At 48.6% G+C, this 23652-nt stretch overlaps 7 protein-coding genes across 7 annotated transcripts; 3 read left to right on the top strand and 4 right to left on the bottom strand.

The window, feature by feature from the left end:
* Positions 1-6959: 6959 nt before the first annotated feature.
* K441DRAFT_656690 (uncharacterized protein) lies at positions 6960-8229 on the bottom strand. Its single transcript, XM_067648044.1, has one exon. It carries the CDS (start codon positions 8106-8108, stop codon positions 7197-7199), a length of 912 nt encoding a protein of 303 aa, XP_067506200.1. The 5' UTR covers positions 8109-8229; the 3' UTR covers positions 6960-7196.
* Positions 8230-8521: 292 nt separating this feature from the next.
* On the bottom strand, positions 8522-10390 carry K441DRAFT_632266 (amino acid transporter). Its single transcript, XM_067646338.1, has 4 exons — positions 10236-10390; positions 10059-10172; positions 9181-9991; positions 8522-9042 (listed from the first exon to the last, which is right to left on the bottom strand). Exons 1-4 carry the CDS (start codon positions 10379-10381, stop codon positions 8608-8610), a joined length of 1506 nt encoding a protein of 501 aa, XP_067506199.1. The 5' UTR covers positions 10382-10390; the 3' UTR covers positions 8522-8607.
* A 1266-nt stretch (positions 10391-11656) lies between these two features.
* Positions 11657-11914, top strand: K441DRAFT_550216 (uncharacterized protein; the record flags this gene model as incomplete). Its single annotated transcript, XM_067643046.1, has 1 exon — positions 11657-11914. A coding segment is annotated over one exon (258 nt), but the record flags the coding sequence as incomplete, so codon positions are not given.
* A 231-nt stretch (positions 11915-12145) lies between these two features.
* Positions 12146-14749, top strand: K441DRAFT_713370 (uncharacterized protein; the record flags this gene model as incomplete). Its single annotated transcript, XM_067653938.1, has 4 exons — positions 12146-12843; positions 12926-13249; positions 13319-13669; positions 13972-14749. 4 exons carry the CDS (start codon positions 12146-12148, stop codon positions 14330-14332), a joined length of 1734 nt encoding a protein of 577 aa, XP_067506197.1. The 3' UTR covers positions 14333-14749.
* On the bottom strand, positions 14557-16000 carry K441DRAFT_38289 (uncharacterized protein). The gene is made up of 5 exons (XM_067641489.1): positions 15848-16000; positions 15611-15734; positions 15426-15553; positions 15174-15365; positions 14557-15125 (listed from the first exon to the last, which is right to left on the bottom strand). The coding sequence occupies exons 1-5, from the start codon at positions 15879-15881 to the stop codon at positions 14782-14784; spliced, it is 822 nt and encodes a 273-aa protein (XP_067506196.1). The 5' UTR covers positions 15882-16000; the 3' UTR covers positions 14557-14781.
* Positions 16001-17230: 1230 nt separating this feature from the next.
* K441DRAFT_656685 (MFS general substrate transporter) lies at positions 17231-20590 on the top strand. The gene is made up of 7 exons (XM_067648043.1): positions 17231-17580; positions 17633-17740; positions 17795-18108; positions 18162-18179; positions 18236-19661; positions 19871-20040; positions 20134-20590. Exons 1-7 carry the CDS (start codon positions 17506-17508, stop codon positions 20321-20323), a joined length of 2301 nt encoding a protein of 766 aa, XP_067506195.1. The 5' UTR covers positions 17231-17505; the 3' UTR covers positions 20324-20590.
* Positions 20579-22581, bottom strand: K441DRAFT_656684 (uncharacterized protein). The gene is made up of 2 exons (XM_067648042.1): positions 22069-22581; positions 20579-21880 (listed from the first exon to the last, which is right to left on the bottom strand). The coding sequence occupies exons 1-2, from the start codon at positions 22197-22199 to the stop codon at positions 21064-21066; spliced, it is 948 nt and encodes a 315-aa protein (XP_067506194.1). The 5' UTR covers positions 22200-22581; the 3' UTR covers positions 20579-21063.
* Positions 22582-23652: the final 1071 nt, after the last annotated feature.

Here is a 23652-nt window from a genome sequence, read left to right as displayed (position 1 = left end):
TTAACGGTTATGCTATAATCCTAAAAGTTAGAGTTTATAATATCTAAAGTATTCAACGAGATCCTAAGGCAGAGCTGTCCTAGAGAGCAACTTAACTCTAAGATATACCTTTTAGTGGCGAGTAGGAAGGGGTTCCTATAAAACGTCGGTTATAGCTTCGCCCTTATAAGTAGTGCTTACTAGATATAGGGCTGGAACTAGGTAAAGATTAGGGACAGTAACTAGAAGATTAATGCGGTAAACGGTTACTAGTATTAGCCATTTATAAATCGTATTTAGGCATAGGGACGGAGCAGTAGTTAGAGAGGTAAGAGTTACTTCTATATTTAAAGCAGAGGCCTAGCTTAATATATTATTCTTATTTAAAGGACCCTAATAAGGCGTATTCTAGGGTTTTAGTGTTAATATCTATAGCGTTAGGGTGCTTAAGCTAAGATAACTTAGTAGACGTTTATAGGGCTATTATATTATATTAAAGAGCGTATTTTAGTGTCAGATGTAGTATATTATTATACCGTTTATTAATAACGTTTATATAGGCATTAAGGGCTCCCAGTAGGTCCACGCCTATTAAGGAGGTTTTTAGTTTAGGGCTTAAGGATTTAATAAGGCTGTTAACTAGTGCAGAGTTGTTCTAGCTAGTTTCCTTTACGTAATAGTTAAATTCGGAGAAGTATACTAGGAAACTTTTCGTTCCTTAGGCCACACAGTTTATTTTCCTCTAGGTAGTAGCTTAGCGGTTTAGGTTACCGTATATAGCTTTAAGAAGTATAACTAGGCTTTATACTAAGTTCGGCTAGAGAGGTTTAATAAGGTTAGCTGCCTCTTCTTCTAGTTAACTTAGGGCGTAATAGAGTTGGTTAGCTTTAGTTAAGTAGCAGTTAGTATTACTAGTTAGCTTATTTTTAAGCTAGCTTAGAAATAATTAGAGCTTTTATTATTTACTAGTAAATACTAAAGGGTTAGGTAATTATTCGGATTATTATAGTACAGTAATTAGTTTAGGGAGAATAGTTATTATAGGTTTAGGGCTTATATCCCGTATATTTATTTCTAAAGATAGTGTTTAGTCTTAAGGCCCTAATATAGGCATCTTAAGAGTATGGATTTCTTCTTAGAGGTCCTTAATTAGTTACTAGTATTATACTTCTTATTCAGCTTATTATTAATTTAAAGTGGCTTAGTTTTATATAAGAGCGTCTATAAAAGACTTCTATATCTCTACTAGTTGTTTTAAGAGTGCGGATATAATGCCGGCGGCCGTTATAGGAGTTTTAGGTTTGTTCTGCATGTTAATAATAGTATAGGTAGTTAACGTAACGTAGTGTTACAGAGTAAGTATAAGCGGCGGTAATATATAGCAAGATAGATATTATTAAGCTATATATATAAACTATATAAGGAGGTCAAAACATTACGTAAGAAAAGAAGGTAGGAAAATAGGAAGAAAGGGCATATATTATTAACTTAGTTGCTTAGTTAATATATATATAGGGCAGAATAGGGTTTAGGTTATAGTCCTAGTAAAACTTGGCAGAATTTAGTGGAACTTAGTAGAATATAGTAGAATGTCGTAGATTGCCGTTAAATTGCCATTAGATTGCCGTTAGATTGCCGTTTCGCGGTTAGTCTCTAATTGCTAAGTTAGTAGAAACAGGTGGACGTGTGTAAGGTATTATAGGGGTGTCCCATAACAGCCTTAAGGAAGTAATTGGCTTAATAGGTATATATACGCTTACTAGTGCCAGCTATAAAAAGGATTTTAATAAAGGAGTACTGCCAGTCGCCTATATTTAGAGCTATATTAAGGAAGGCAGTAGGGTAAAACACTACAGATATCGCGACTTTTAGTAAGGTAGATAAGTTTAGTTAAGCTTTAAATTCAAGATTCCAGGTTAAAGTGGGCCGTGGCTCAAGCCCTAGCTATGTACTATACCCCTTCCTGCTAGCTCTATATCCCTTCGTCTAGCAAAACGGACTTTTCGTATTGGGCGCTTTGGGCGCTCCTGCCTGGGTTAGCATGCTACAGGCACCCTAGCTAGCGTGATTTTATTAGCAAGCCTCACCAAAACACGTCAATATTGCGATGCCGATGAAATACTGCAGAAGGCCACCACCAAAAACACCTCTATATTTTTAAGGAAGTTAGGCAAAAAGTCGCGATATATAACGTCATGACTGTAGGTTTCCGCCCTTCCTTCATTAACCAGCTGCTGATTATATAGGAAAATCCTCCATTAGAGTCCTCCCCTAAATTACTGCCACCTATCCACTTTATACGCGTTCTTGACGTCGATAAGGATAAGCTAGTAAAGGACCAGCTTAAGGTTATAAGGGAGGATGTGCTATATACATTAAATAAAATATATTAAGTGCTATAAATGGTTAAACGGTTTAATCAGCGGTTATTTAATATAGAGGGTTAATTAAAGGTAGTAGAGGAGGGCTTAAAGGAGGCTAAGAAGGACGCTGCAGTAAAGGCTTAATTAGCTTTAGAGTCTCAATATTAGAGGTATAAGGAAGTAAAGGACCTAAAATAGTTACCTAGTCATCGCCTACTAAATAAAAGTTGTTAAAGTACTAAAGACATAAAGGAAGCCTACAGGCCTCGCATTTATATACTGTCTACCTAACCTTTACTGTAAGCTTCTTTGCCTCCTTCCATCTATACATCTAGCACTTCAGTGGGCTTTTATAGCCTTACTTCCTTGTAAAGCTTTTAACAGAACGGTGAGTTTACGTCTTACACCGTTAAATTACGGGTAGTGGGGTTTTAGTAGTAACGTAGGTGGTTTTTTAATTCGTTTTATTTTTATAACCAGGCCCAATACCAGATTAATATTGCCTATATTTTAGTAAGCTTTAACGAAGAAGACGCTCAGTATCGTGCTTATTTAGGCCCATCTTTTAATTGCCTATAATAACAAGGTTCCATGCTAATTATATGCGGAAACGGCGGTGGGTTTAGAGGTGCTTCCTTAACGTCCGGAAGATCTTCTTACTAATAATATAGGCGTTAATTATAGCCGTATTAAGCGCCTAGAAGAATAAGGGCAGCTAAGTATATATAGTAGTAATCTGGGTAGTATAGTAGCTTTAAAGCTAATTATAAATATTAACGCCGCCTATCTAGTTATTGTAGTTAATAGAGAGCCTAGAAAGTGTTAACTTCTTAATTAGATTATTACCCCAAACGTTAGCTACCAGCTTCTTAAGGAAGGAATTATATGCTTATAGCCGACGCCGATTAACCTTATTAACGTTCTTATTACTATATAAGTGAACTATCGTTAAAAACCGTACTAAGTTCTTATCCTGCTATATAATTAAAAGCACCAAATTAACTACGCCAATAACTACTCCTATAATAAAGTTAAACGGTAGCCTTTTCTTCCTTTTATTAGCCCTTTTATGTACCTCTAGATAGTCCTTTAAGTTTAATTAAGCCGTGCCAGCTGTAGCAATTCTAAGTTGTTAAAGCACCTAGAGCAGCGGAATATTTGTCAAGTAGTTATCTAAAAATAGGCAAAATTAACGGGCCTAAAGAGGAAGCTATTGGGTAAGGTAAAGGACGCACTTAGAGGTATTTAAGAAAACAATATCTTGGTAATCTATTTAAAAAGGAAGCCTAAAAAAGTAGCTAGGTAAGGTAAATATAAAGCTATAGTAATATCCATATTAATAAAGGCTTATTATCTTAAAGCCCTTAAATACTGGCTTACCAGGCAATTTAATTGTAGCCGTAGATTATCTAGTAAACCTTACTATTATTTTATTAAAGCTAACTATGGATCTAGGTATAACGTACTTTCTAAACGCCTCGCCTAAAGGAGTCGTTAACGGCTTAATTTTCTTAAAGACCTAACGTTTAACGCCCTCTAGTGGAGGTGGTAAGACATAAAAAAAGCGCTTAAGTTGCTCCCATCTTTTTTAACCTATAAATAAGCTAATTAAGTGTCTAGGATATTTAGGATCTATGGCCTAAAGATCTCGCATCTAAGTGCCTTTAAAGACGCCTATATAAATAATAAGCCCTACCTAAATTATTAATTCGCCAGCAGAGGTCTCCTTTTATATCCGTGATCGTTTACCTATATATCGTCCTGATCGGTAATATCCACCAGCATTTTAAGAGGCCGCATATAGGTTTGTATTAATCGCGAGCTTCTTAAATACACTAATACTAAAGAATAGTAGAAATACTCGAATTAGCAGGTCCTATCTAGATCTATACCTACTAGATGCTATACCAATCTAATTAGCCAGCGTACAGTAAGCAGAGCACTCACTATCCTTATTTTAATTAGGAAGGTTATTAGATTTATTATCTACGTTAATGCCACTAATAGGTTCACTAGCACGCCGAGCGGCGAATATTAACTTATTTGGAAGGTTAATAACTTTAAGATCTAGTTTAGGAACAGCAGCTATAGGCTCCCATAAGGTAGGCACAGCAGGAAGGCCTATTCTTATAACTTCTTCAGCTAACAGCTTTGGTAGTTTAGTCTTATCTACCTTATCTGCCTTATCCTTAGCAGTCTCTCCGCGGGCCTTAAAAACGGCTCCTACTTCGTCCTTAATATCCTCTATTTGGCTGCTTGGCCAAGCCTCCTTAATATCCTTAATTGGCACCACTGCCTGCTGCGTAGCCACCGCCGATAAGCTATTGTGTATATACTATGTCGCTTAAAAGGATTGTGAATAGGACTCCCAGGCTTGAGGTGCTTTTGGAGGCTTTGGAGCTGAAGGCGTATAACGTTTTTTAGGCGGTATAAGGACGATATTTTACTGATAATCTAATGATTAAATAGACGGCAACAATATTGAAGCTCTCTAATTAACTACACCAAATATTATAGGATTCCTGGCCACGTCGCTGCTGTTCACCGCAATATCCAAGCGTCAAAGAGGCGCCAGGGCCCTTGCTGCCGAGCAACCGCATTGACCAGAGGCTTCAACACCAAGCTCTATATAGTATAGAGCCTCTAGATTGGCTTATGAGGCGTGCATATACGAAAAGTCCATGAAAACTTGCCACACGAAGGGATACTAATTTAGCTGCAGACGTAGCGAAATTAGGTGTGTCGCGCGCACGGAGGTCGGATACCCTGTATGCCGCAACTCTGGCTGCAAGATCGTTCAGAGCCTTGGCTATCGTCGCAATATTCAACCTGGACTGCTGGCAGGCGACGCCGTCAACGCGTTCGCAAACAGCGTTATCGACCAGGTTGTCTACATTAAGTGTCCAGATGGATTTGTGATCAGAGGCAAGTGCCTACTTCTTCAACGAGCGCTCTACGGATTGCGACGATCACCTCTACTGTGGCATGGTGACTTGACTACAACACTGAAAAAGAAGACTATCAGCCAATCGTTGTGATATAGGCAAGGCTCCTCCGCCGCTGGCCTCAAGCCTTCCTTTTTTAGTGTTGTAGTCAAGTCACCATGCCACAGTAGAGGTGATCGTCGCAATCCGTAGAGCGCTCGTTGAAGCAATAGGCACTTGCCTCTGATTACAAATCCATCTGGATACTTAATGTTGATGACCTCATCGATAACGCTGTTTGCGAACGCGTTGACGGCGTTGCCCTGCCAGCAGTCTAGGTCGAATATTGCGATGATAGCCATTAAGGCTCTAAACGATCTTGCAGCCAGAGTCGCGGCATAAGAGTTCTCATTCCTGATCGTCCGTTCAACAGATTTAGAGTGAGAACATAACTATGTCGTGCACCTTTTTGGTCGTGGGCTTCTGTAGATAGAACAGTTACCTATGCGGACGGCGGGAACCGGACGAGTGCGATTAAAATATTGGATTGCTCAACGAAATCTACTGACAAATTGGGCTTTGGATAAGTCCAGGAGGCGGTGTTGAAATTGAGAAGCCACTACTGGGCAATGAGATATACAGAGATGAGAAAACGATATTGCCTTCCCGGAGAAAAGCCACCGAAACAACCGACGTATCTGAAGGTCTAGGTAACAATTATTCCTCATTCCACTAAGTGGGAGGCTGTTTGGGACGAAAAGAACCTTGTTAGGTCTAAAGAAGAAGACATTGGGAGACCGGAGAATAATCATAGGCTTCTCCTCACGCCTATTTTGCGCTTTGAGGCCACTTTGTTGAACGGACGATCAGGAATGAGAACTCTGTCTATTAAAGAGGGCTCTAGAAGCTCTTTATATACATCAGGTAGGTCTAGACAACTGAGTCAAAATAGGTAATAGAAATAGGTAATGAGACATTCGATGAGACATTAGTCATAAGTTGAGAGACAACTAAGACATAGTTCGTATAGACGATCTAGGTCTTCAGACAGTAGTACGATGGTGGTAAGGAACTCCGATTCAGGTCGACACCACTACAAAGAGCAGAAAAAAGCAGCTTAGACTATACGGACTCATTTTGAAAAGATCTCAGCGTGACAAAAATCTACAGACGAGTTTGAGAGGGTCGGAGTATTAATTCTTGTTGAACGAGCTCGTGTGTAGATTGATCTACGAAGAAAAAGAGACTACATATACATGAGGTGGTGAGTCACAGGCACCCTTGATCTAACGTTGATATAGTGATCGACACTAGGTCGACAATTCTGATAAGCATGAGGGGAGAAGATCCGTATGTTAATCTCTTTGTTAGTGGTATGCAGCGTTCTTTTAATATTATACAATTTTAAAGGTAAAGCCGTCTTTGCGTTTGAGAAGATTCTGGACTTTGCAAAGCAAATTGATATGCTAGTCAAATGAGTGTAGTGTTTTCTTAGTATTTCGATATGAAGAGTGGCCATGCCTTTCTTATAAGGTTCTTATTTTGGCTTATATTCAAATACGTAACTTAGCACTTCACTTAGGTGTTAGGATGTAGTGCGAGTATAGCTTGAAACGGTGGTCAGATCGTCCAAAAATGGAGGTTAATCTCTCTAGACATAGATCTATTATGGAAAAGAGAGGTTAAGAGATTATGGCCGTCGATTTTTATACCAGTCGCAATACTACCTACCTCTATCAAACATCGCCACAAACCAGGGCACTGCCCAAATCTATAAGAACATCTTCGATAAACAAATGAACAGGATAAACACCCATTGTCAAGCCTGACTCGTACAAAATGAATGCGTGCTTTCAAAGCCAACACAATAGTGAACCTTGGGTATCAAAACAGGGGAAAAAAAATCTACGCCTCGAAGTACAGACTTGACCTAGTTCTCGCCCACAACTCCCCAGTCTAATTCAGGCTGCCAGAACTTCTTCGTGCTAACCAGCATAGTCGTCCTCCTCGCCGCGTGTTTCTTCTTCTTGAGAACCTTATGCTGCTTATAAGACCTCCTCACCAGCCGATCCCAGCCAATCTCCTTCCCCATCACCTCCCCCACCGTTTTCGCCAGCCCCTCATCCACATGTCCCGTAATCTGCACATCGCTGATACCCCTCAGCCGCGCCAGCGGCTCCAGCACAAATTGGTACCCCTTGGCGGCCTCGGCCTTGGTCCACGGCTCGAACGTCTGCAGCTTCAGATTCTGAATGGAGAGGAAGGTCGGGGTCGTGAGGACGAAGTCGCCGGTCTCGACATGGATGTGCAGCTGGCGCAGGGCGTGGGCGTCGCCGAGGCGGTCGACGGCGCTCTTGAGCCAGCCGCGCACGCGCCGGAACGTGTGCGGCCGGTGCAGCTCCTCGCGCACCTCGATGTGGCACTTCCAGATGCGCCGCAGCACCGCCGCCGGCACCCACCTCAGGTTGTTGCCCAGCCCCGCCGTCCCCAGCCCGTCCCGCGACAGCACGAACCGGAACACGTTTTCCCCGTACAGCACGTCCGACGCCTCGTCCCTGAACCGCCGGCAGGTGCCGAGGATGTTGCGCGCGTTCTGCAGCTCCGGTGGTCGCTTCGTCAGGCGCAGGCGCAGACGGCAGTGCGGGCTGCCCATGGGACTGTAGTAGGCTCGAATTGTCTGAGGGCCGATCTCGATGGTTTGGCCGTGGGGGAGGAGGTGTCGGTAGACTTTCATGCGCAGTTCGGTAGGCAGGTCGAAGAATCGGGATGCTGGTGGTGAGGTGGGAGCTGGGCGGGGGGTTACGGTGGGATTCGGTTGATTGGCTGTGGGATCGGCATCCATTCTGGTTGCTTGGACGGCTTCACGGGAGATCAAGGGCGGTATTATGGACGCCCATATACGTGGGTAATAGTGCAGGAGGCTATCAAGGCTGCTAAAGGGGGGTGGGTTCGGGACGTTGTTGTTGCAGTGGAGGAAGAGCGGACGACACATGAAAGTGAAGCGTAGCGAATCGCGGTACGAGGACGAAATTGGCTTGGCGCGTTTGAGAGTGAGCAACCTGTAACCACAAGCCGGGATGTGCCATGGCGAGAAAGTGCACAAAGCTCGAACCGCGCATTAATACTTCGCAAGGTTTCTCTCCCGGCCCAATCTCCACGTGAAACAACGCGTCGTGTCAACTGGAGCCAACACATCGCGTTGGCCGCCTGTTCATAGGCCTAATACCAAATCGTGGATATGCTATGGAATATCGTGCTGTGCAAAAAAAGTTTGTGAGTTTCTATGCTTTATATATTTATATATCGTGCTTTGGATGCTCTCGTAGCACCACTTTTGCGGCCTAGAAGTCCTTTTTGGTATACTCTACAGGCCCAACGTATCTATGTCTCCCCTTGAATATGAAGTAGACTACGCTGAACAGAATGACAGCCCCATAAACTAGGATATTCCAGTTCATAGTCGCCGCTTCTGGCTTGGGAGATGTTGGGAAGAATGTTATAATTAACGCTAAGCACGAAAACAGTATGCTGAAGATGTTCACAGCTAGGCCGGCGCGGCCAAGGCTAAAGCGTGTGGGAAGAAGTGGCTCATTTCGAATGCGTTTGATGGCCATGCATGAAGTGGAAACGATGTAGGAAGAGAGCAGTGCGCCTGTGCCGAGGGACGTAATAATGTTAAAAGCGACGCTTGAGCCGATATTGATGAGAGACAGGAGGACCGCAATCAGGTAAGATACCAGAACGGAGTTAAGGGGAATATCCCATCCAGGACGAACCTGTGAAGCGTATGTCAGATAGTGATGTTGTAGTAACGAAGTCCAGAATTCACATTTAATTGTGATGGCAGTATTATAGGAGTATAGAGTCGGGAGATTCGTTTTTCTTATGTGCTAACGAACAGAGACGGAACTTACATGTGCCAGCCAACTGGAAAAAGGCAGTCCCTGATCTCTTGCGAATGCCCACACCTGTCTCGAGGAAGTAGCTATGTTTGTAACACACCCAAAGGTCGTCAGAGTTATAAGGATAGCTGTCAGGGTGCTTGTTCCTGATTTACTCCCTGTGGTATTGTAGAAGACTTGAATGAAAGGTTGACCGGTTGGTGTAGAAAGAATTGTATCCACATCACCAAGAGTCATGCAAAATGTCACAAGCATGGCAAAACCCATGACTCCGTTGACAAGAGTTGTGGTGATCATAGCTCGGGGGAGCGTGTAAGATGCGTCTCGCAGCTCCTCGGACATGTGTGTTGCGGAATCTGGCCCAATAAAGGAAAAGATGGGACTCAAAAGGCCTACCAGACAGGACAAGCCCGTACTGCCCCAGCCGCCCCCGTCAGTGAAGGTAAAGAACACGTCATGAGCGTTGCCGCGTTGGCCCATAACCCAGAGAGGGATTAAGATGGCAAAAAAACCGAAGATGTGGAGTATTAGAATGACGGCTTCGACAATGGGGAGCTGATGAGCGAAGAAGGTGTTGAATAGCTGGGAAAATGTTACGATAGCAATTACCAACAGGGTCGTGTGCCACCGATGGGGGGTGTAGGAGTCGTTGTTCAATATAATGAGTCCCTCAATTTGCTGACCTGCAAGGAAGGCCACGGCCGCGGTTCCGACTTGCCATCCTAGCACACACAGCCAACCAACGATGTAGCTGAGAAACTTTTGCGCGCTGGGTGGAGCAAACTCTGATACCCAGTGATATTGACCACCTGTGGTAGGTGCCCTGAGAAGCGGAAGAATTATCAAATGAGCATATTGTGTGAAGTAAGAAAGGCTTAATAGCAACTAACATTGAGGCCATCTCTGCCATTGATAGGACGGAAGCAAAGAAGCCAGCAAAGGTTCCAATATAAACCCAAATCAACCCTCCAGTCCCGCCATTGGTGAGACCGAAGATATTTGCGCTATCAACGAAGTCAATCAGCGCTCCAAATCCGCAAAGGGTTGGTTAACTGATAAGAACACACGTCAATTGACCCTCCCAAGTTGCCATTAGAACCATCAAGAACCCAAAGATGGTAAAAAAGCGGAAGTTGCGCCGTAGTTGCTGCATCTTCCCCATCCGGTACATATCGCACTGGTCGGACTGAGTGCCTTTCTTTTCCAAATACATAGGGTCTTCAGCTTCGACGTGGACCTCATAGGGCTCTCCTAGGACACCACTTTTGATACCGTTGGTGGTGGCCATCTTGGTCACATGTACCTGTAGCGATTACAGCGTGTGACAAGGAGAAGATTCGAGACGCGACTGAACAAGAATGCAGACGGTAGTGAAGGCGTAATGAGGGTAAGAAAAGGCATGCCCCTCCCAAGGATTCGAATCACAGGAAAGTCGGTTAATTGCAACTGCAGCAGCGTAGGCCTTGCATGTCGATTACCAGGATACAAGGCTTTTCGATTACCGGTGCGTGCCACTAGTCATCCTGCCATCATGCGGGCCGCTGTCATGCTAGCTCGATGGGCCGACATCATGTCTGTCGGTGGCTTGCAGCGAACACGGGAGAACAAAATGAGTAGCCAGGAGAAGTGAGGTGTATTCGGAGTAAGATGATTCCGGTGAGAGCGGGCAGTTGATCTTCCTCGATCCCCCCATGTTTCTCGCTAACGAGAACTCGCAGGACTGACTGCACGGTAGCCATCCACAGAGACGACTATGATTTGTGTCATTTGCTGCACGACCATCTGCGTTATAATCTGCGTTATAATCTGTATGCATTCTATTTACCTATTCTAAGGGGAGAGGTAGAGCCCACAAAGGCCTAGAGCCCCGGTCCGGTCGGTAGAATCTGTGGTCGAAGGTTTCGTGCAGGCAAATCTACGATAGCCATTTCGGGCCCGTCTTCCTGTTACTTTGGCATGCTTATATTCTCTTTGCCTTCTTCGGTGCTCTCTACTCATGAGATCACGGACTTGTTGCGAGTGCGGCAATTTCGTGACTAATCCTTCTGCGGGGAGAGGGCAGAAAGAGTTTGAGCACAGGCGGATGAGGCGACGAAGCCCAGCAGCTAGCAGGCGTGGCCGGCGTGGCAGGCAGTTTGCGGTTAGCAGTTGACAGTTTGCAAAGGGAACAGAGCTGTTCGACAAGGCGCATTCGAAGTGTTCAACTCGAAGCGGTAGAAGTCCAGAGCCCATGAGCCCATATTAGCTTACGCGTGAATACACACGGATGAAATAGGTAGTGGTAGTTGGATTATAATTAGATAAATGTGCCCCCAAGTGTTCTCCCCTCCCCCAAGGCTGGCCCTTTGAAAAGAGGCACGAGGGGAAGGGCGCCACGCAACCTTCTTTGGGCGGTGAAGTCTGATGCTACATATATCGCCGTCCCAGCCGACTCTCCAGGCCTTTCCTATCAACCATCATGCTGCTTCGGCCTGATTAGTCGCCCGTAATGCAAAGCGATGAGCCCTTGCCGCTAGATTTCAAGTACACCCCGTCGCTACCGCTAGGCCAGTCACTCAAACGCGACCGCAGCTCGCCTGAGCGGCCCCAGAGCCCAGTCAACTTCATTTCTGACCCCCATAACTACCCTCGCAAACGCGCCTCGATAGCCTGCGAGATCTGCCGCGTGCGGAAAACACGATGTGATGGTGCGAAGCCGAGCTGCGTTTCATGCGTCAAACTTGGTGTAGCATGCTCCTATGCGAAGCCCACCTCTGGTAACAGGTTTGTATTACTGCACCACTCTTCTTTTCCCGCATCAGCCCCATCTCAAGCCCATCTCAAGCCCATCTCAAAGCCCGTCTCCACCACTCAACAGCTGCTGCTCACCCACCTACTAACCACCTCAAGGCCAGAGCAAGACGCCGCCGGGCTCTTCCTTAGTAAAATTGACACAAGGCTGGATCGGATAGATAGCCGCTTGGACCAGATTGAATCTATGCTGGATAACAAGAACTCTCTGAGGCTCTACTCACAAAACCCGGCCACATCCCTGAAAGCGCCGTCTACCTATACCACCGCATCTACACCCAATTCTCGTACCACTGGATCTACATCAGATACCCGAGCGGGCCCCGCATCTTCCTCTACTTCAAAGTTGCCCCAGGCGCCGGATGCACCCCCACGCCTTCTCGGATATACCAAGATAGGGCTGTCCGAGGAATTCCTCGTCCGCCTTGCTGGACATGATGTTTCCTCAATTCTTAGCCCGCTTAGCTTCAATGAGGCCGAAGCTTACCTTGAGCGGGAAAATGCCCAGGGTAGCCATCTCTTTCGGGCCGCCGACCCAAGCTGGACTTCTCTAGACCTCTCGCCCCAGGCACGCTTCCGGTTCCAGCGATCGTTCGCGAGTACTATCCTTGCATGGTTCCCTATATTTGACCCGGATACCTTTTCCAAATGGGTCGCAGAAACTTATAATGATAATTTTCGTTCGCAAAATCAGCATACCCATGAGACTTCTCGAGCTCTCTTTATACTTGCTCTCGGGGCACTGGCGCAAGATGACTGTCTCACCACCGATGACCCCCGCCAGTTCTCGGGCTTGGCTTATTTTCTCGCCGCTTGTGGGATCTTAAATGAGAACCCTGTACCAAGCTATTCTATTGTTGAAATACAATGCCAGATTTTGATGGGGTATGCTAAACACCTCCGCTCATTATCCACCTCTAATCCCTGTTTGCTCCATCTGCTTAAACGAATGCTAAGCCTCTTCCAGCCTATATCTCCTGCTGTGCCTACGCCCGCTCCAAGCCTCTCACGCCATCGCTCAAGCCTCCCGTTCCGTCGTGACCCTCCTCAACTGCCGCAGCCGCCTCGCCAACAACGACCAACTGCGCGAGTCCTGCCACCGCGCCTACTGGATCTGCTTCACCGTCGAGGACGGGCTGTACTCGCACGTTATCTACGCCAACCAGCTCATGTCTCCCAAGGTCAGCGAGGTCGTCCCGCTGCCAATCGGCCACCACAACGAGCCCAGCATGCACTGGTTCCTGGCCGAGATCTCCCTGCGGCGCCTGCACACCTCCATCTTCAGGAGTCTGTGGAAGCAGTCTGACATCGTGCACGAGCCCGGCATCATGTACAAGTCCGGCACCCATTACGAGCCCAGCATCGTGTACAAGCCCGGTATCATGTACGATCCCATGCTGATCGAAGAGCAGCAGCAGTTGCTGAGCAAGTGGTACGAGAGCCTGCACCCACACGTCAAGTTTCCGGAAGATAACCTGCCTTTGCTCGAGCCGCAGAAAGCCTTTTTGCGCTTGCGCTACTTTGCGCTGCGCTGGCTCGTCTGCTGGCCAGCTGTCGTCTGCCTTATAACCAAGACGCCCGACGACGAGAAGCAGCATGCGGACCTGGTGAAATACTCGACCGAGGCCATTCGTTATCTCACCCAGCATGTCTTTTCGGCTGAGGCGCTGGTGAAACAGCGGCACCAGATGTTGTTCATGAATCTGGTTGGGTACGTGCTCTTTTTTGCTTCCGCGTTCCCCTTCTATACATACTACATTTTCCACATCACATTACGATGCACTTATTCCATCTCCATAACCTCATACTCATACACCCAACTTCCTTACCCGACTCTTGAACGGACCTCCTCTGCTATCCTCACAACACGACAACTCTTTCAAATCCTTCAAATCCTCCAAACCCTCACTTCACAATTCAACCTCCACACCACCACCTCTCAACCCCCCACCTCCCGAACCCTCACCGTCATCCCCCCAAAACCACCAAACTAACCCTCCTCCCACGACCCAGGGCACACTACACCACCATGATCCTCCTCTGCATCCACCGCGCCCCGGTCTTTTCCAACATCCCGAAACCCCGCATCATAGCCGCCATCCGCAAAGGCCACGAGTACCTCTGCTTCTGGGCCGCCAACCCGGGCGTCGCCAACAGCCTGCACCACGTCGAGCGCGAAATGGTGCGCTGCGGCCTGCTGTCGTCTGTGTCCGCATCCACGTCTGCGTCTGCGTCCGCGTACCGTGCACCGGGTGGCACGGATGGCGGTGCGCCTAGTTTGGGGTCTGTGGCGACGGCTGTGTTGGCGCAGGCGCGGATGGCGCGGTTGAGGGTGGGGCCTGAGGTGGTGATGGAGGGAGGTAGTGGGGTGTGAGATGCGGATTGTTTAGGGGGTATGGAGAGGGGTAGGATGAGGGGAATAGGATGAGGCGGATAGGGCAGTTCGAACGGATTCGACGCCGGTTTTGGGTTTTAAGGTGGCTTTCCGCTACTCCCGGGCATTTGGGACCGGGTTTGGGTAGGAAAATGTAAAAAGAATGAGTCGGGCAGAGGTATTTGTGGCTTGGTCGGGGTTAGATGGCGAGCAGAGGTGCTTCATCTCGCTGGCGGATTCGCCGGCAGGGGGGTACCGGAGGATAAGGTTCGGTGCAGATGCACCGGCCTGCCGTTGGGCCGTGCCGTCCATATGCGTCCATTCTCCTATACAGGTGGACGCATTGACTCTAGCGTTCGAGAGTGGCTGTCGTAGCCGCTCCTAGCTTGGTATGAGGCTCTACCTTCAGAGACAATAAAAAGAAGTATTCGAAACGGACGTGAAGCTGCTCAGCCATTGCTGAATTGTGCGAGCCGTTCGAATTTGTCCCTGGCCGATTCGGACACAAACACGATCTTCAACTTCTTGAAGTTGTCGAAGTCGTAACCGTTGCGAAACTCTAGCCTGAGCTCTTTCTTCTTGGAATAGTATGGCTTAAGACCAGCGATCTTGCACTCGGAGAACTTCTTGTCTGTTACGTTTCTAAAGAAGCGGATGGTGCGGGTGCCTTTGCTGTCCCAAATCTGCAGGACTTGAGAATCGCTGATTTCGCCGCTAGAATTGGAAATGGTTAGAGTTTCCGCGTTGGACATGTTTGTTTTGCCTGCGATCATGGTCTGGAAGTTCTCGTAATCTAAGATGCTGTTAACAGTTGTAGGATACCTAGGGCGGAAACACATACCTTTTTCATTTGTGAAACTGTACTCTGGAGATCCAGTGAAAAATATATTCCCATTGGGGCATTTGTAAAGCTCATGCTGCTCCCTGAACTTGATTAGATAATTTATGCGGGGGTCTACTTGTCGAACACGTTTGGGAAGATCTCCTTGTTGGGGGAGAATGGTCGTGGCCATGTCGGTCAAATTTCCACATCCTGTTAGAAATGTGAGCGATATGAATCTTAGTATCGTAGCGAAGGGTTCATGGGTGTTACCTCTATGCACAATCTCAGTGCTGTTTCTGGTGGTCATTTGAACCCTTGAGGCGCCTCTGCCACCGATTCTAGCGATGTCAAGATCATGCAAGACTTTTTCGTAGTAGTCTTGTTTAGCACGGTACCATCTGGAGGAGAAAAAATAGTTAGCTAGTGATGCCAAGCAACGGTTCGGAGGCACCAACATCCTGATCTCGCCGTTTATTTGCATCCTCTCAATCGCAGGGGGTGGTAGGATTGGCGACGGAATAGTCGTAGCAGAGGGGCTTGGTCGGGATGGTGACGATGGTTTGACAGAAGAGATAGGCTCTACCAAGGTCACCATTGATGAGCGCGTTGATCTTGAAGAGTGGCTTGATGCTGAAGAAAGGCTCGGAGATGTGGCACCGCGGACAGGGATAACGTCTCTTGCTCCGCCATACCTTGGAAACGTATCAACAGTTTCGTTTGAGCCATCTTGAGTCGTAGAGCCCGAAATAGAGAACCTCGAGTTCCAATGGAAGCCGGCCTGGCTCGATGGGCTTGGAGTAGTTGGTGAGGCTGAAGACGGTAGAGGAGGGGATTGGGGAAGCATCTCAGGCGAGTGACAGCACTGAGCGAAGCTGTTGGCTCGCCCGAGCTTCAAAATCTCTTGCCCAGTGCTCCTGGTTTCTGGTTAAGATCTGCGCATCTATCTAGCGAGGCACACGACGTACTTACCAACTCAACATTTGTAGCACGGTACGTATTCTAGTTTCTGCATTTTGAAGGTCGTTCTCAAGTCCAGCGCGCTCCTTGAGGAAGTGGTCGGTAATAACCCATATGAATCTTGCACCTAAACCACCGTTTTCGAGCTTTCTATGTTTCTTGACGAAGGCCTCGAGTTGATTTATTATCGCATCGTAGTCGGCTTTGACCCTGACGAGCAAACCCAGGTCATCTTCGTGGATATTTTCCGGGTGGTGTTCTAATTGACGCTTCCATGACTTGAGGACAGCGCGACCGAACTCAATGCCTTTGATGACGCTCTGGAGGGCGTTTGGAGCCTCCTTCAACTGCACGATGATGAGGGCCGTTGTATCGACGGCCTGGATGATATCGGTAAGCGAGAAGCCAGGAGTACCCATGGCAGATGGCAGAGCTCGCCGGTTGAGGGTGCAGGGTGTTTTCACGAGAGAAGTGGAGGCATGCTAGGAATAAAGCTTGGAACAAAGCTTGGAATCATGGACGAAGGCACGTTCATTCATGAAGAACTGGGATGGGAGATCACTGGGTGACAGAGCCTCACGGATGGGCCTCCTCCAGGCAGGCATGTGCTGGCTGGAAAGACAGGCTGGCAAGGCGCTGAGGGCGAAGAGGGGGGCCATCACGAGTCTATCGAGTCTATCTCCACGTGGGGATGCACAGCCGCGAGAGCCCTGACAACCCCCGACGAACCCTGGCGACCTTTCACCACCCTGACGACCGTGACAACTGACAACCTTGACGACTTCTCATTCCCATTACCAATACGTCCGTATTGCGCCCTTTTAGTTCGAGACTTCAACTCCGAAGGTGAATTCTTGGTCCGCCTCACTTTCCTCTCGATGGTTAGACCTTTCCTCGATTATAGAATCCGCATATAGCCGAGCACACGAAGCCCCCCAATTGAGATAAATCAATATAACACATGCAAGCCTGTTTCTAATTGTGCATTAAACGCATCGTGTCCCATTGGACACACCTTCGACGCCACAGGTCACAGCCTTGCGGCGCAGCTCACTTGGCAATACATGATCCCCTTATTCCAAGGCACACTTCTGTCGTTCGGCCTTCATACTAGCACCCACGGTGAGAGTCATAGCAATCGCGTCTTATGACATGCTTAAAACTATGACACACTGAGATTGTGCAACATGAGCCTCGCGCTTGAACACCCTTCAGGCCGAGGCTAAGACGACAAGGCTGAATCTGTGGGCGCCCCTTGTCAAGATATTCAATTGCTGGCCCCCTTCCCCTCGGAAAATTCTGCGAACCTGTCCTACTTGCTGGCAATAGCATTCCATTCCTGTCTCCTCTCTGTCGCTCATTAACGACTGGAGTCGATACCTTGTCTGCCTCCATGGTTAGCCAGCGTCAGAAGCGATGGATCCCTCGGCCCTGGAAAGATCGAATACGCATCTTCGATCATTTGGATGTAAGCAGGCACGCTTTCTTGAACCCTTCTTGTCTGGCTAACATATTCCAAGGACTTTGAGGAACAGAAGCAAGCTGCGTATAATCGCATTGATAAAGATGGATTTGGATACTGGACCGTTTTCACCGCCGGCGCAGGCTTCATGACGGGAGCTTACGACGTAAGTATACTAACCATAGGTTGTATAGACATGACTGACGTTGAGGCACTGCAGATCTTCGCTGTAAATATGATAGTGCCCATGATTAGCATAGTCTATTGGAATGGGGAGATATCCCCCAGCGCCGAGCTGTCCATTAATATGGCTACCCTGGTTGGCACGTTCATAGGACAAGTAGTTGTTGGCGTGCTTGGGGATCGCCTTGGGAGAAAGAAGATGTATGGGCTTCTGCTCATACTGATAATTATCGGAACTGTCGGTCTTTCCCTCGTCTCTAAGGGCGCCGCAAACAGCATCAATATCCTTGGATGGGTAGTTTCATGGCGCATTCTAATGGGAGTTGGAATCGGAGGAGACTATCCATTAAGGTAAAATAGAGATGAGCTGTTTAAAATGGCTATTTAACTAATTGTTGGTGTAGTGCGGTCATCACCGCAGAGTTTGTAGCCTCGCATGCCAAGGCGACCAAAACTTAAAAGCTAACGCTAACGACAGATTTGCCCCAAGACGACACCGTGCTCGAATGCTTGCGACTGTATTTTACGCTCAACCGATTGGTCAATTACTTGCTTGCATTGTAGCGGTAATTACCACGGCTTCCTTTCAGGCCAGTATCTCTGGCACCTCTGGTAATGCGAGTCCCACAAACTGTGTTGGAGCATGCCTTCATGCGACAGACAAGATCTGGCGGTGGATCGTTGGTTTCGGGGCCATACCTCCTGCATTCGCTGTCTTACTCCGGTTTTGGATTCCAGAATCTCCACGATACCTCTTAGAAGTGGAAGGTGATCCCATGGGTTTTGAAGCAGCAGATTATCCTCGGGACAAATACTACGCTGCCCCTCTCTGGGATGAAGAAATAGTTGTTAACGTTTCGAACGGTTGGGACCCTCACCAGCATATTACGAATACAGATCCTCTCAACGAGAATACCACGAATCAAGACCCTTTGGATGAGAATATTACGAATTCAGACCCTCTTGACGAGGATCCCTTGGGTCACGATCCGCCATCCACAGATATTCCGCCCTCGCAGAATAGCACTGATATGGAACTACGAGAGTTGAGGCTCGCTCAATCGCTCCTGCACACACCTGAAGGTACGCACAATGCTGCGTCTCCCAATGCTACGGCAGGGTCTTCGACTTCAGCGTATACGCGATCTACCGCAGTGGATCCACTTGATGAACGCATAAGTATTGAGAACTCTCCTAGAAAAACCCCCGTAGCACCAAGTGGTCTTCTCCCCAAGACACACAGAGATGTTGGAGTGACAGTTCAGCAAGCCACACCAGACGATGCCAGCGCCGAAAATGCGCCAGTTGCACGGACCAATTTGGAGCCGGTTACCTCTCGTGGTCAGAATACCCGTACGAACAATGCTCGCCCTCTCCGGAATGGTATAACTGGCAAGGAGAGTTGGAAGGAGTTCCGACGTGGTTTTAGCAAGTATCTCTTTAGGGAAGAACCGTGGACTTGGCAACGGCTGTGGCTATGTTTACGCTTCAAAGACGAACATTTCTTCGATGGCAACTGGACAGACCTTGCTGGAACTGCTTCAACATGGTTTCTCCTTGATTTTGGTTTCTATTTTCTGACTGTAAACAGCCCTAAACTCATTTCTAAAGTTTGGGAAACTTCGAGCTACTCGGAGGTCTACCCAATGCTGATGCAGTATTCTTGGCGGGCTATAATTTCCACCAGCGTTGGCGCCGTTATTGGAGGAGCCATTTTTATCAAGATGGCCAGGCACCGGTGGAACCTGCAGTTCTACGGATTCATTACCTTAGCCGGACTCTTTGTGATTATTGGGATTGTTTTCATTAAGCTGCTAAACACGCGCTACTTCGCCGCCATCATCGTTCTCTACTGCGCAGCCAACCTGTTCTTCGACTTTGGCCCGAACACTTCAACCTTTGTGGTAAGCGCAATTCTCTTCAAAAGAAAATGTCACGCGGGGACGCAGGTGTATGGTGTGTGAGGACTCCATAAGGTGGAGTAGTCACGAAGGATGAGAATATATACAAGCGATGATCACGTGATCTCAGGAAGCTCCTGTGGATGCCCTAACCCCCCCCCTAACCAACAGAAAATATACATGCAAATTGACATCGCACTAACTTCGCGCAGATAACCGCCGAAGTCTTCCCAACGAAATACCGCGCAACGTGCGTGGGTCTCTCCGCCGGCGCTGGCAAATTCGGCAGCATTATCACGCAGATCTTCCTCTCGAAGCTCAAAATCCACGGCAAAGGCGTCAACGACCCTCGTTCCACCTGGCTGGGATGGGCGCTGATCATGTGAGTTCCTTTCCTTTCCCTTCCCAGGACACTGTCCCGCTACCATATACGCTAAGGCTAGTATATCGACGTTCGCTAATAATCCCCTGACAGACAGGGCTTCGTCATGGCTCTTGGAGCCTTCGTCACGAAGATCTGGGTCCCGAACCCGTGTGATATCGACGGGAATAGTTGGAGCTTGGAGGATTTGGGGAAGGGGAAGCGGGAGAGGAAGGCGATGGAAAGGAGGAAGAGGGAGGAAAGGGAAGCGGCGGAGCTGGCGAATCGCGAAAGAGCAGAGTGAATATATAAATGAAGAAAAGTTTAATACCTCTTCCCATCAGACAGCTATCTAGGTCGTACCATAATTTTCCTGTTTTTAAGTTGATCACAATCAAACTCGACTCCAGTACATAGGGAACCACGATCATTCTCCTCCTCTATACTTTTCATCCCATTAAAAGAACCCGGAGATATTCTATAGAGATCCAAAGCACATCACCGCACCGCCGAGGCATCCTATACCTCTGCACCATCCGATCCCAAAGCCACGACAAAGACCCGGCACTCCCCCCCCCCCAACAAACAGCAAAAGATTCCCAGAGAAAGCCCATTCTGACATGCGTCAGATACCACATTTTCCCCAACCCCCCCTTCCACCACCAACCGCCAACCGCACAGCCCCAGAAGAAGGGAAAAAAAGAGCGTCAAACCCAGACAGACGGATACGGACATAAAAGCTCGCGAGTCACGCCCGCCAGAAAACGGTGCCGGCATATCCATCACCATCCAAGCCAAACCGAAAAAATAAGAAGGAAAAAAAACCCCCAAGAGCACCCAATCGCCTCATTTGCTCATCCGAGCCCCGATTTTCCAGCCCAAAAGTTCGTATTCACAAATGACAGGAAGAAAGGAAAAAGATAGAAGAATATTTCTCTGACCCGTTACACATCAGGTGATAGGCAGCGCTCGTCCAGCAGCCAGCCCATCCAGCAGCCAAACCCCCCAGAATCCTCCCCTTTCAACCCCCCTCACCTCTCAACCTCACGAATGCCTCGAATTCCCCCTCCCCAACTTCTTGCTCAGCTTCCTCCCAACCCCATCCCCGCCCCCCTCCACGGGTGCCCCTCCCCTCCCCAAACTACTCCGCCTCATACTCTCTTTACTTCGCATCTCGCGAATGCGCTGTGCGCCCGCCGGCGCCCCGATGGCCCGCAGTCCCTGCCCGTAGCCCTGGCCCTGTCCGGGCACGCTAAGCATGCCGCCGGCCTCCTCAATCGGCGACACAGGACTCGGGTTCATAGGCGAGGGGACCCGCGTCGTCTCGACACTGATGCCGCGCTTGCCCTGCGCCGCCGCAGAAGGCGCTCCATACCCATACCCAGCCCCAGATCCGGACGCGGACGCAGGCGCCCCATTCAAATACACCGGCGATGGCGACGCGACCGTCGGCGACGGCGGCACACTGTTGAGCGGCGACCCGTGCGCCTGGTTCTGGTGCGGGCCCCACACGACCGGATATCCCGCACCCGCATTGCCATAGTTGACGCTGTTCAGCGTCCCGCTCCCGCTGCGCGCAGACCGCGGCGGCGCGATCCCGCCCACGCCGTCCAGCCCCACGCTGTTGCGCGCGCCGGGCATTCCCATCGGCGGGGGCGGCATCATGCTGGCTTCCTTGGCCAGGACGCCGTTGGGGTGGGCGTGGTTGACGATGAAGGCGTCTGGGGCGGCGAGGTTGCCGCCGCGCGCGTCGCGTTTGCGATTGTGGCGGCGCTTGAGGTAGATGCCGAGGGCCCAGAAGGAGACGATGCCGAGGAAGATCACGATCAGCATTACGACCCATTTCCAGTGGTTGGAGAACCTGGGGGGTGGGGTGGTTAGCTGGGTCTGGTCGGGCGGGGGAGGGGGAGGGGAGGAGCCGAGCTGCGGGTGGGGTTGAGGCAGTGTTGGGTTGTATGGTTGGCTTAGGGATGAGGGGGGCGAGTTGATATGGCTAGATTCTCTGCGTATTTTTTTCCCATGAACAGAATCAGGACCTCGTGAACTCACCAATTATTATTCGGCGTATTCGCATTGTTCGCGCGTTTAATTCCCGGAGCCACCACCGTCTGGGAGTAGTCGATAACGGGCTGGGCGGAGACAGTGGTGGCGGATAGGAGAAGAACGAATGGGAGGAGCATGTCGGATAGGGATGTACTGGGGAAAAGTCGTAATAGTCGTGTTGAGGACGTCGAGTTGTCAATTGTGATTGTAGCGAGTGGCTGCCGTATTCTCCTCATCTCCCGGGTAGGCAACGGGCAAGAGTGTGGATCGGACTACGGGAATAACGAAGGACATGAAGCTGGAGATGGAAGTGGTGATGGTGAGCGAGTGTGAGGTGTAGAGGTGAGGTTGGGAGGTGAGGAGGTGAGGGTGAAGGAACGGAAAGAGAAGGTGAGCGACAGGCACAGTAGCTCAACCTCTTTTGGCTGCAGCCGAGCGACTTCCAGGGATTGGAAAGATTGGCAACTAGGGCTGCACAGGGCTACCTACGCCGTATATATGGGAAAGGGGCACAATAACAGCAGATGAGCAACCGAAATAACTGCAGAATCCTCGATATATTCTCATGCCATATTTATAGACGCTCACCCACATCAATTGAGGGTGGGGACATGTGCTGAACACTCAGAGCCACCACCCCAAACTTGCCAAGCTCCTGGCCTTCCCGCTCCCACTTTTTGGCTTGTTTAGTTCAGTAGGGTGGGTGGATGCGTAGGCCAGGGGGTGGCCCACCCACCAACAGTAAATGCTTTCTCCCCCTGCATCAAACGGAAAACGAAGACCCTCTTACCGACATGCTTAAACACACGCTGAATTGCAGCAACTAGAAATAAAATAATCCACAGCTCCCTCGATTTTTTTTCCATCGCAGAACAAGCGTCTTCTCATCTTTTATCTCTCACAGAAACCTAAATCTTGTTTAATCTTTTTAAAGTGGGCTTGCAATACTCTCCCGTCGCTCGCCTAGCCTCATTCATATTAATACTACATCGAGGCTATCCCGAATCGTCAATCATTGTTTCACATATCAGCCGAATAAGCACAAGGATAGCTAGATCGCTTCAATCCACATTTTATGAAGCCATCGCCCATATTCCATATATCCAGACTCTCCCCATCAACCAGCACTCTCCTTCGACGCCGGATGGCAAATATAGCTGCCACCTGCCTTATCCATCTTCACAGAGCTCAAGTCTGCTATCCCCGGATACCTCACCGTCGCATGAGCTCCCGCTATCGTCGTGCACCCATCATCAGTAAAAATCACACATGCAGCACCAGCATCAGGCCCGAAAGACGATATTTGATTTCCCCTAACGAACTTTAGCATTATCATCCGCTCAAAGGCCTCNCATGAGTCTTCATACCAGTCACCCAAGTTCGTACAGTTCCGGAGGTTATTCGTGAAGGATTGACACTCGCCGCCCAAGCCCACCTCGCAGCAGGTGTAGACCCGAGCGGGAAGTTGGCCTTGTGAAAGCTCAAGTGCACGAGAAAATCCTACTTTAAACGCCTGCCTAACCTCTAGAGTATTATGACCCGCGGTTTAAGCTGACATAGAAGGCAGTCCGTGGGCTTACTACCCAGAAA

The sequence above is a fragment of the Cenococcum geophilum genome, assembly GCF_001692895.1.
Source record: "Cenococcum geophilum 1.58 unplaced genomic scaffold K441scaffold_12, whole genome shotgun sequence".
NCBI classification, from domain to species: domain Eukaryota; kingdom Fungi; phylum Ascomycota; class Dothideomycetes; order Gloniales; family Gloniaceae; genus Cenococcum; species Cenococcum geophilum.
Note: the sequence above shows the minus strand (reverse complement) of the source record. Positions and strands in the feature narration are given on the sequence as shown.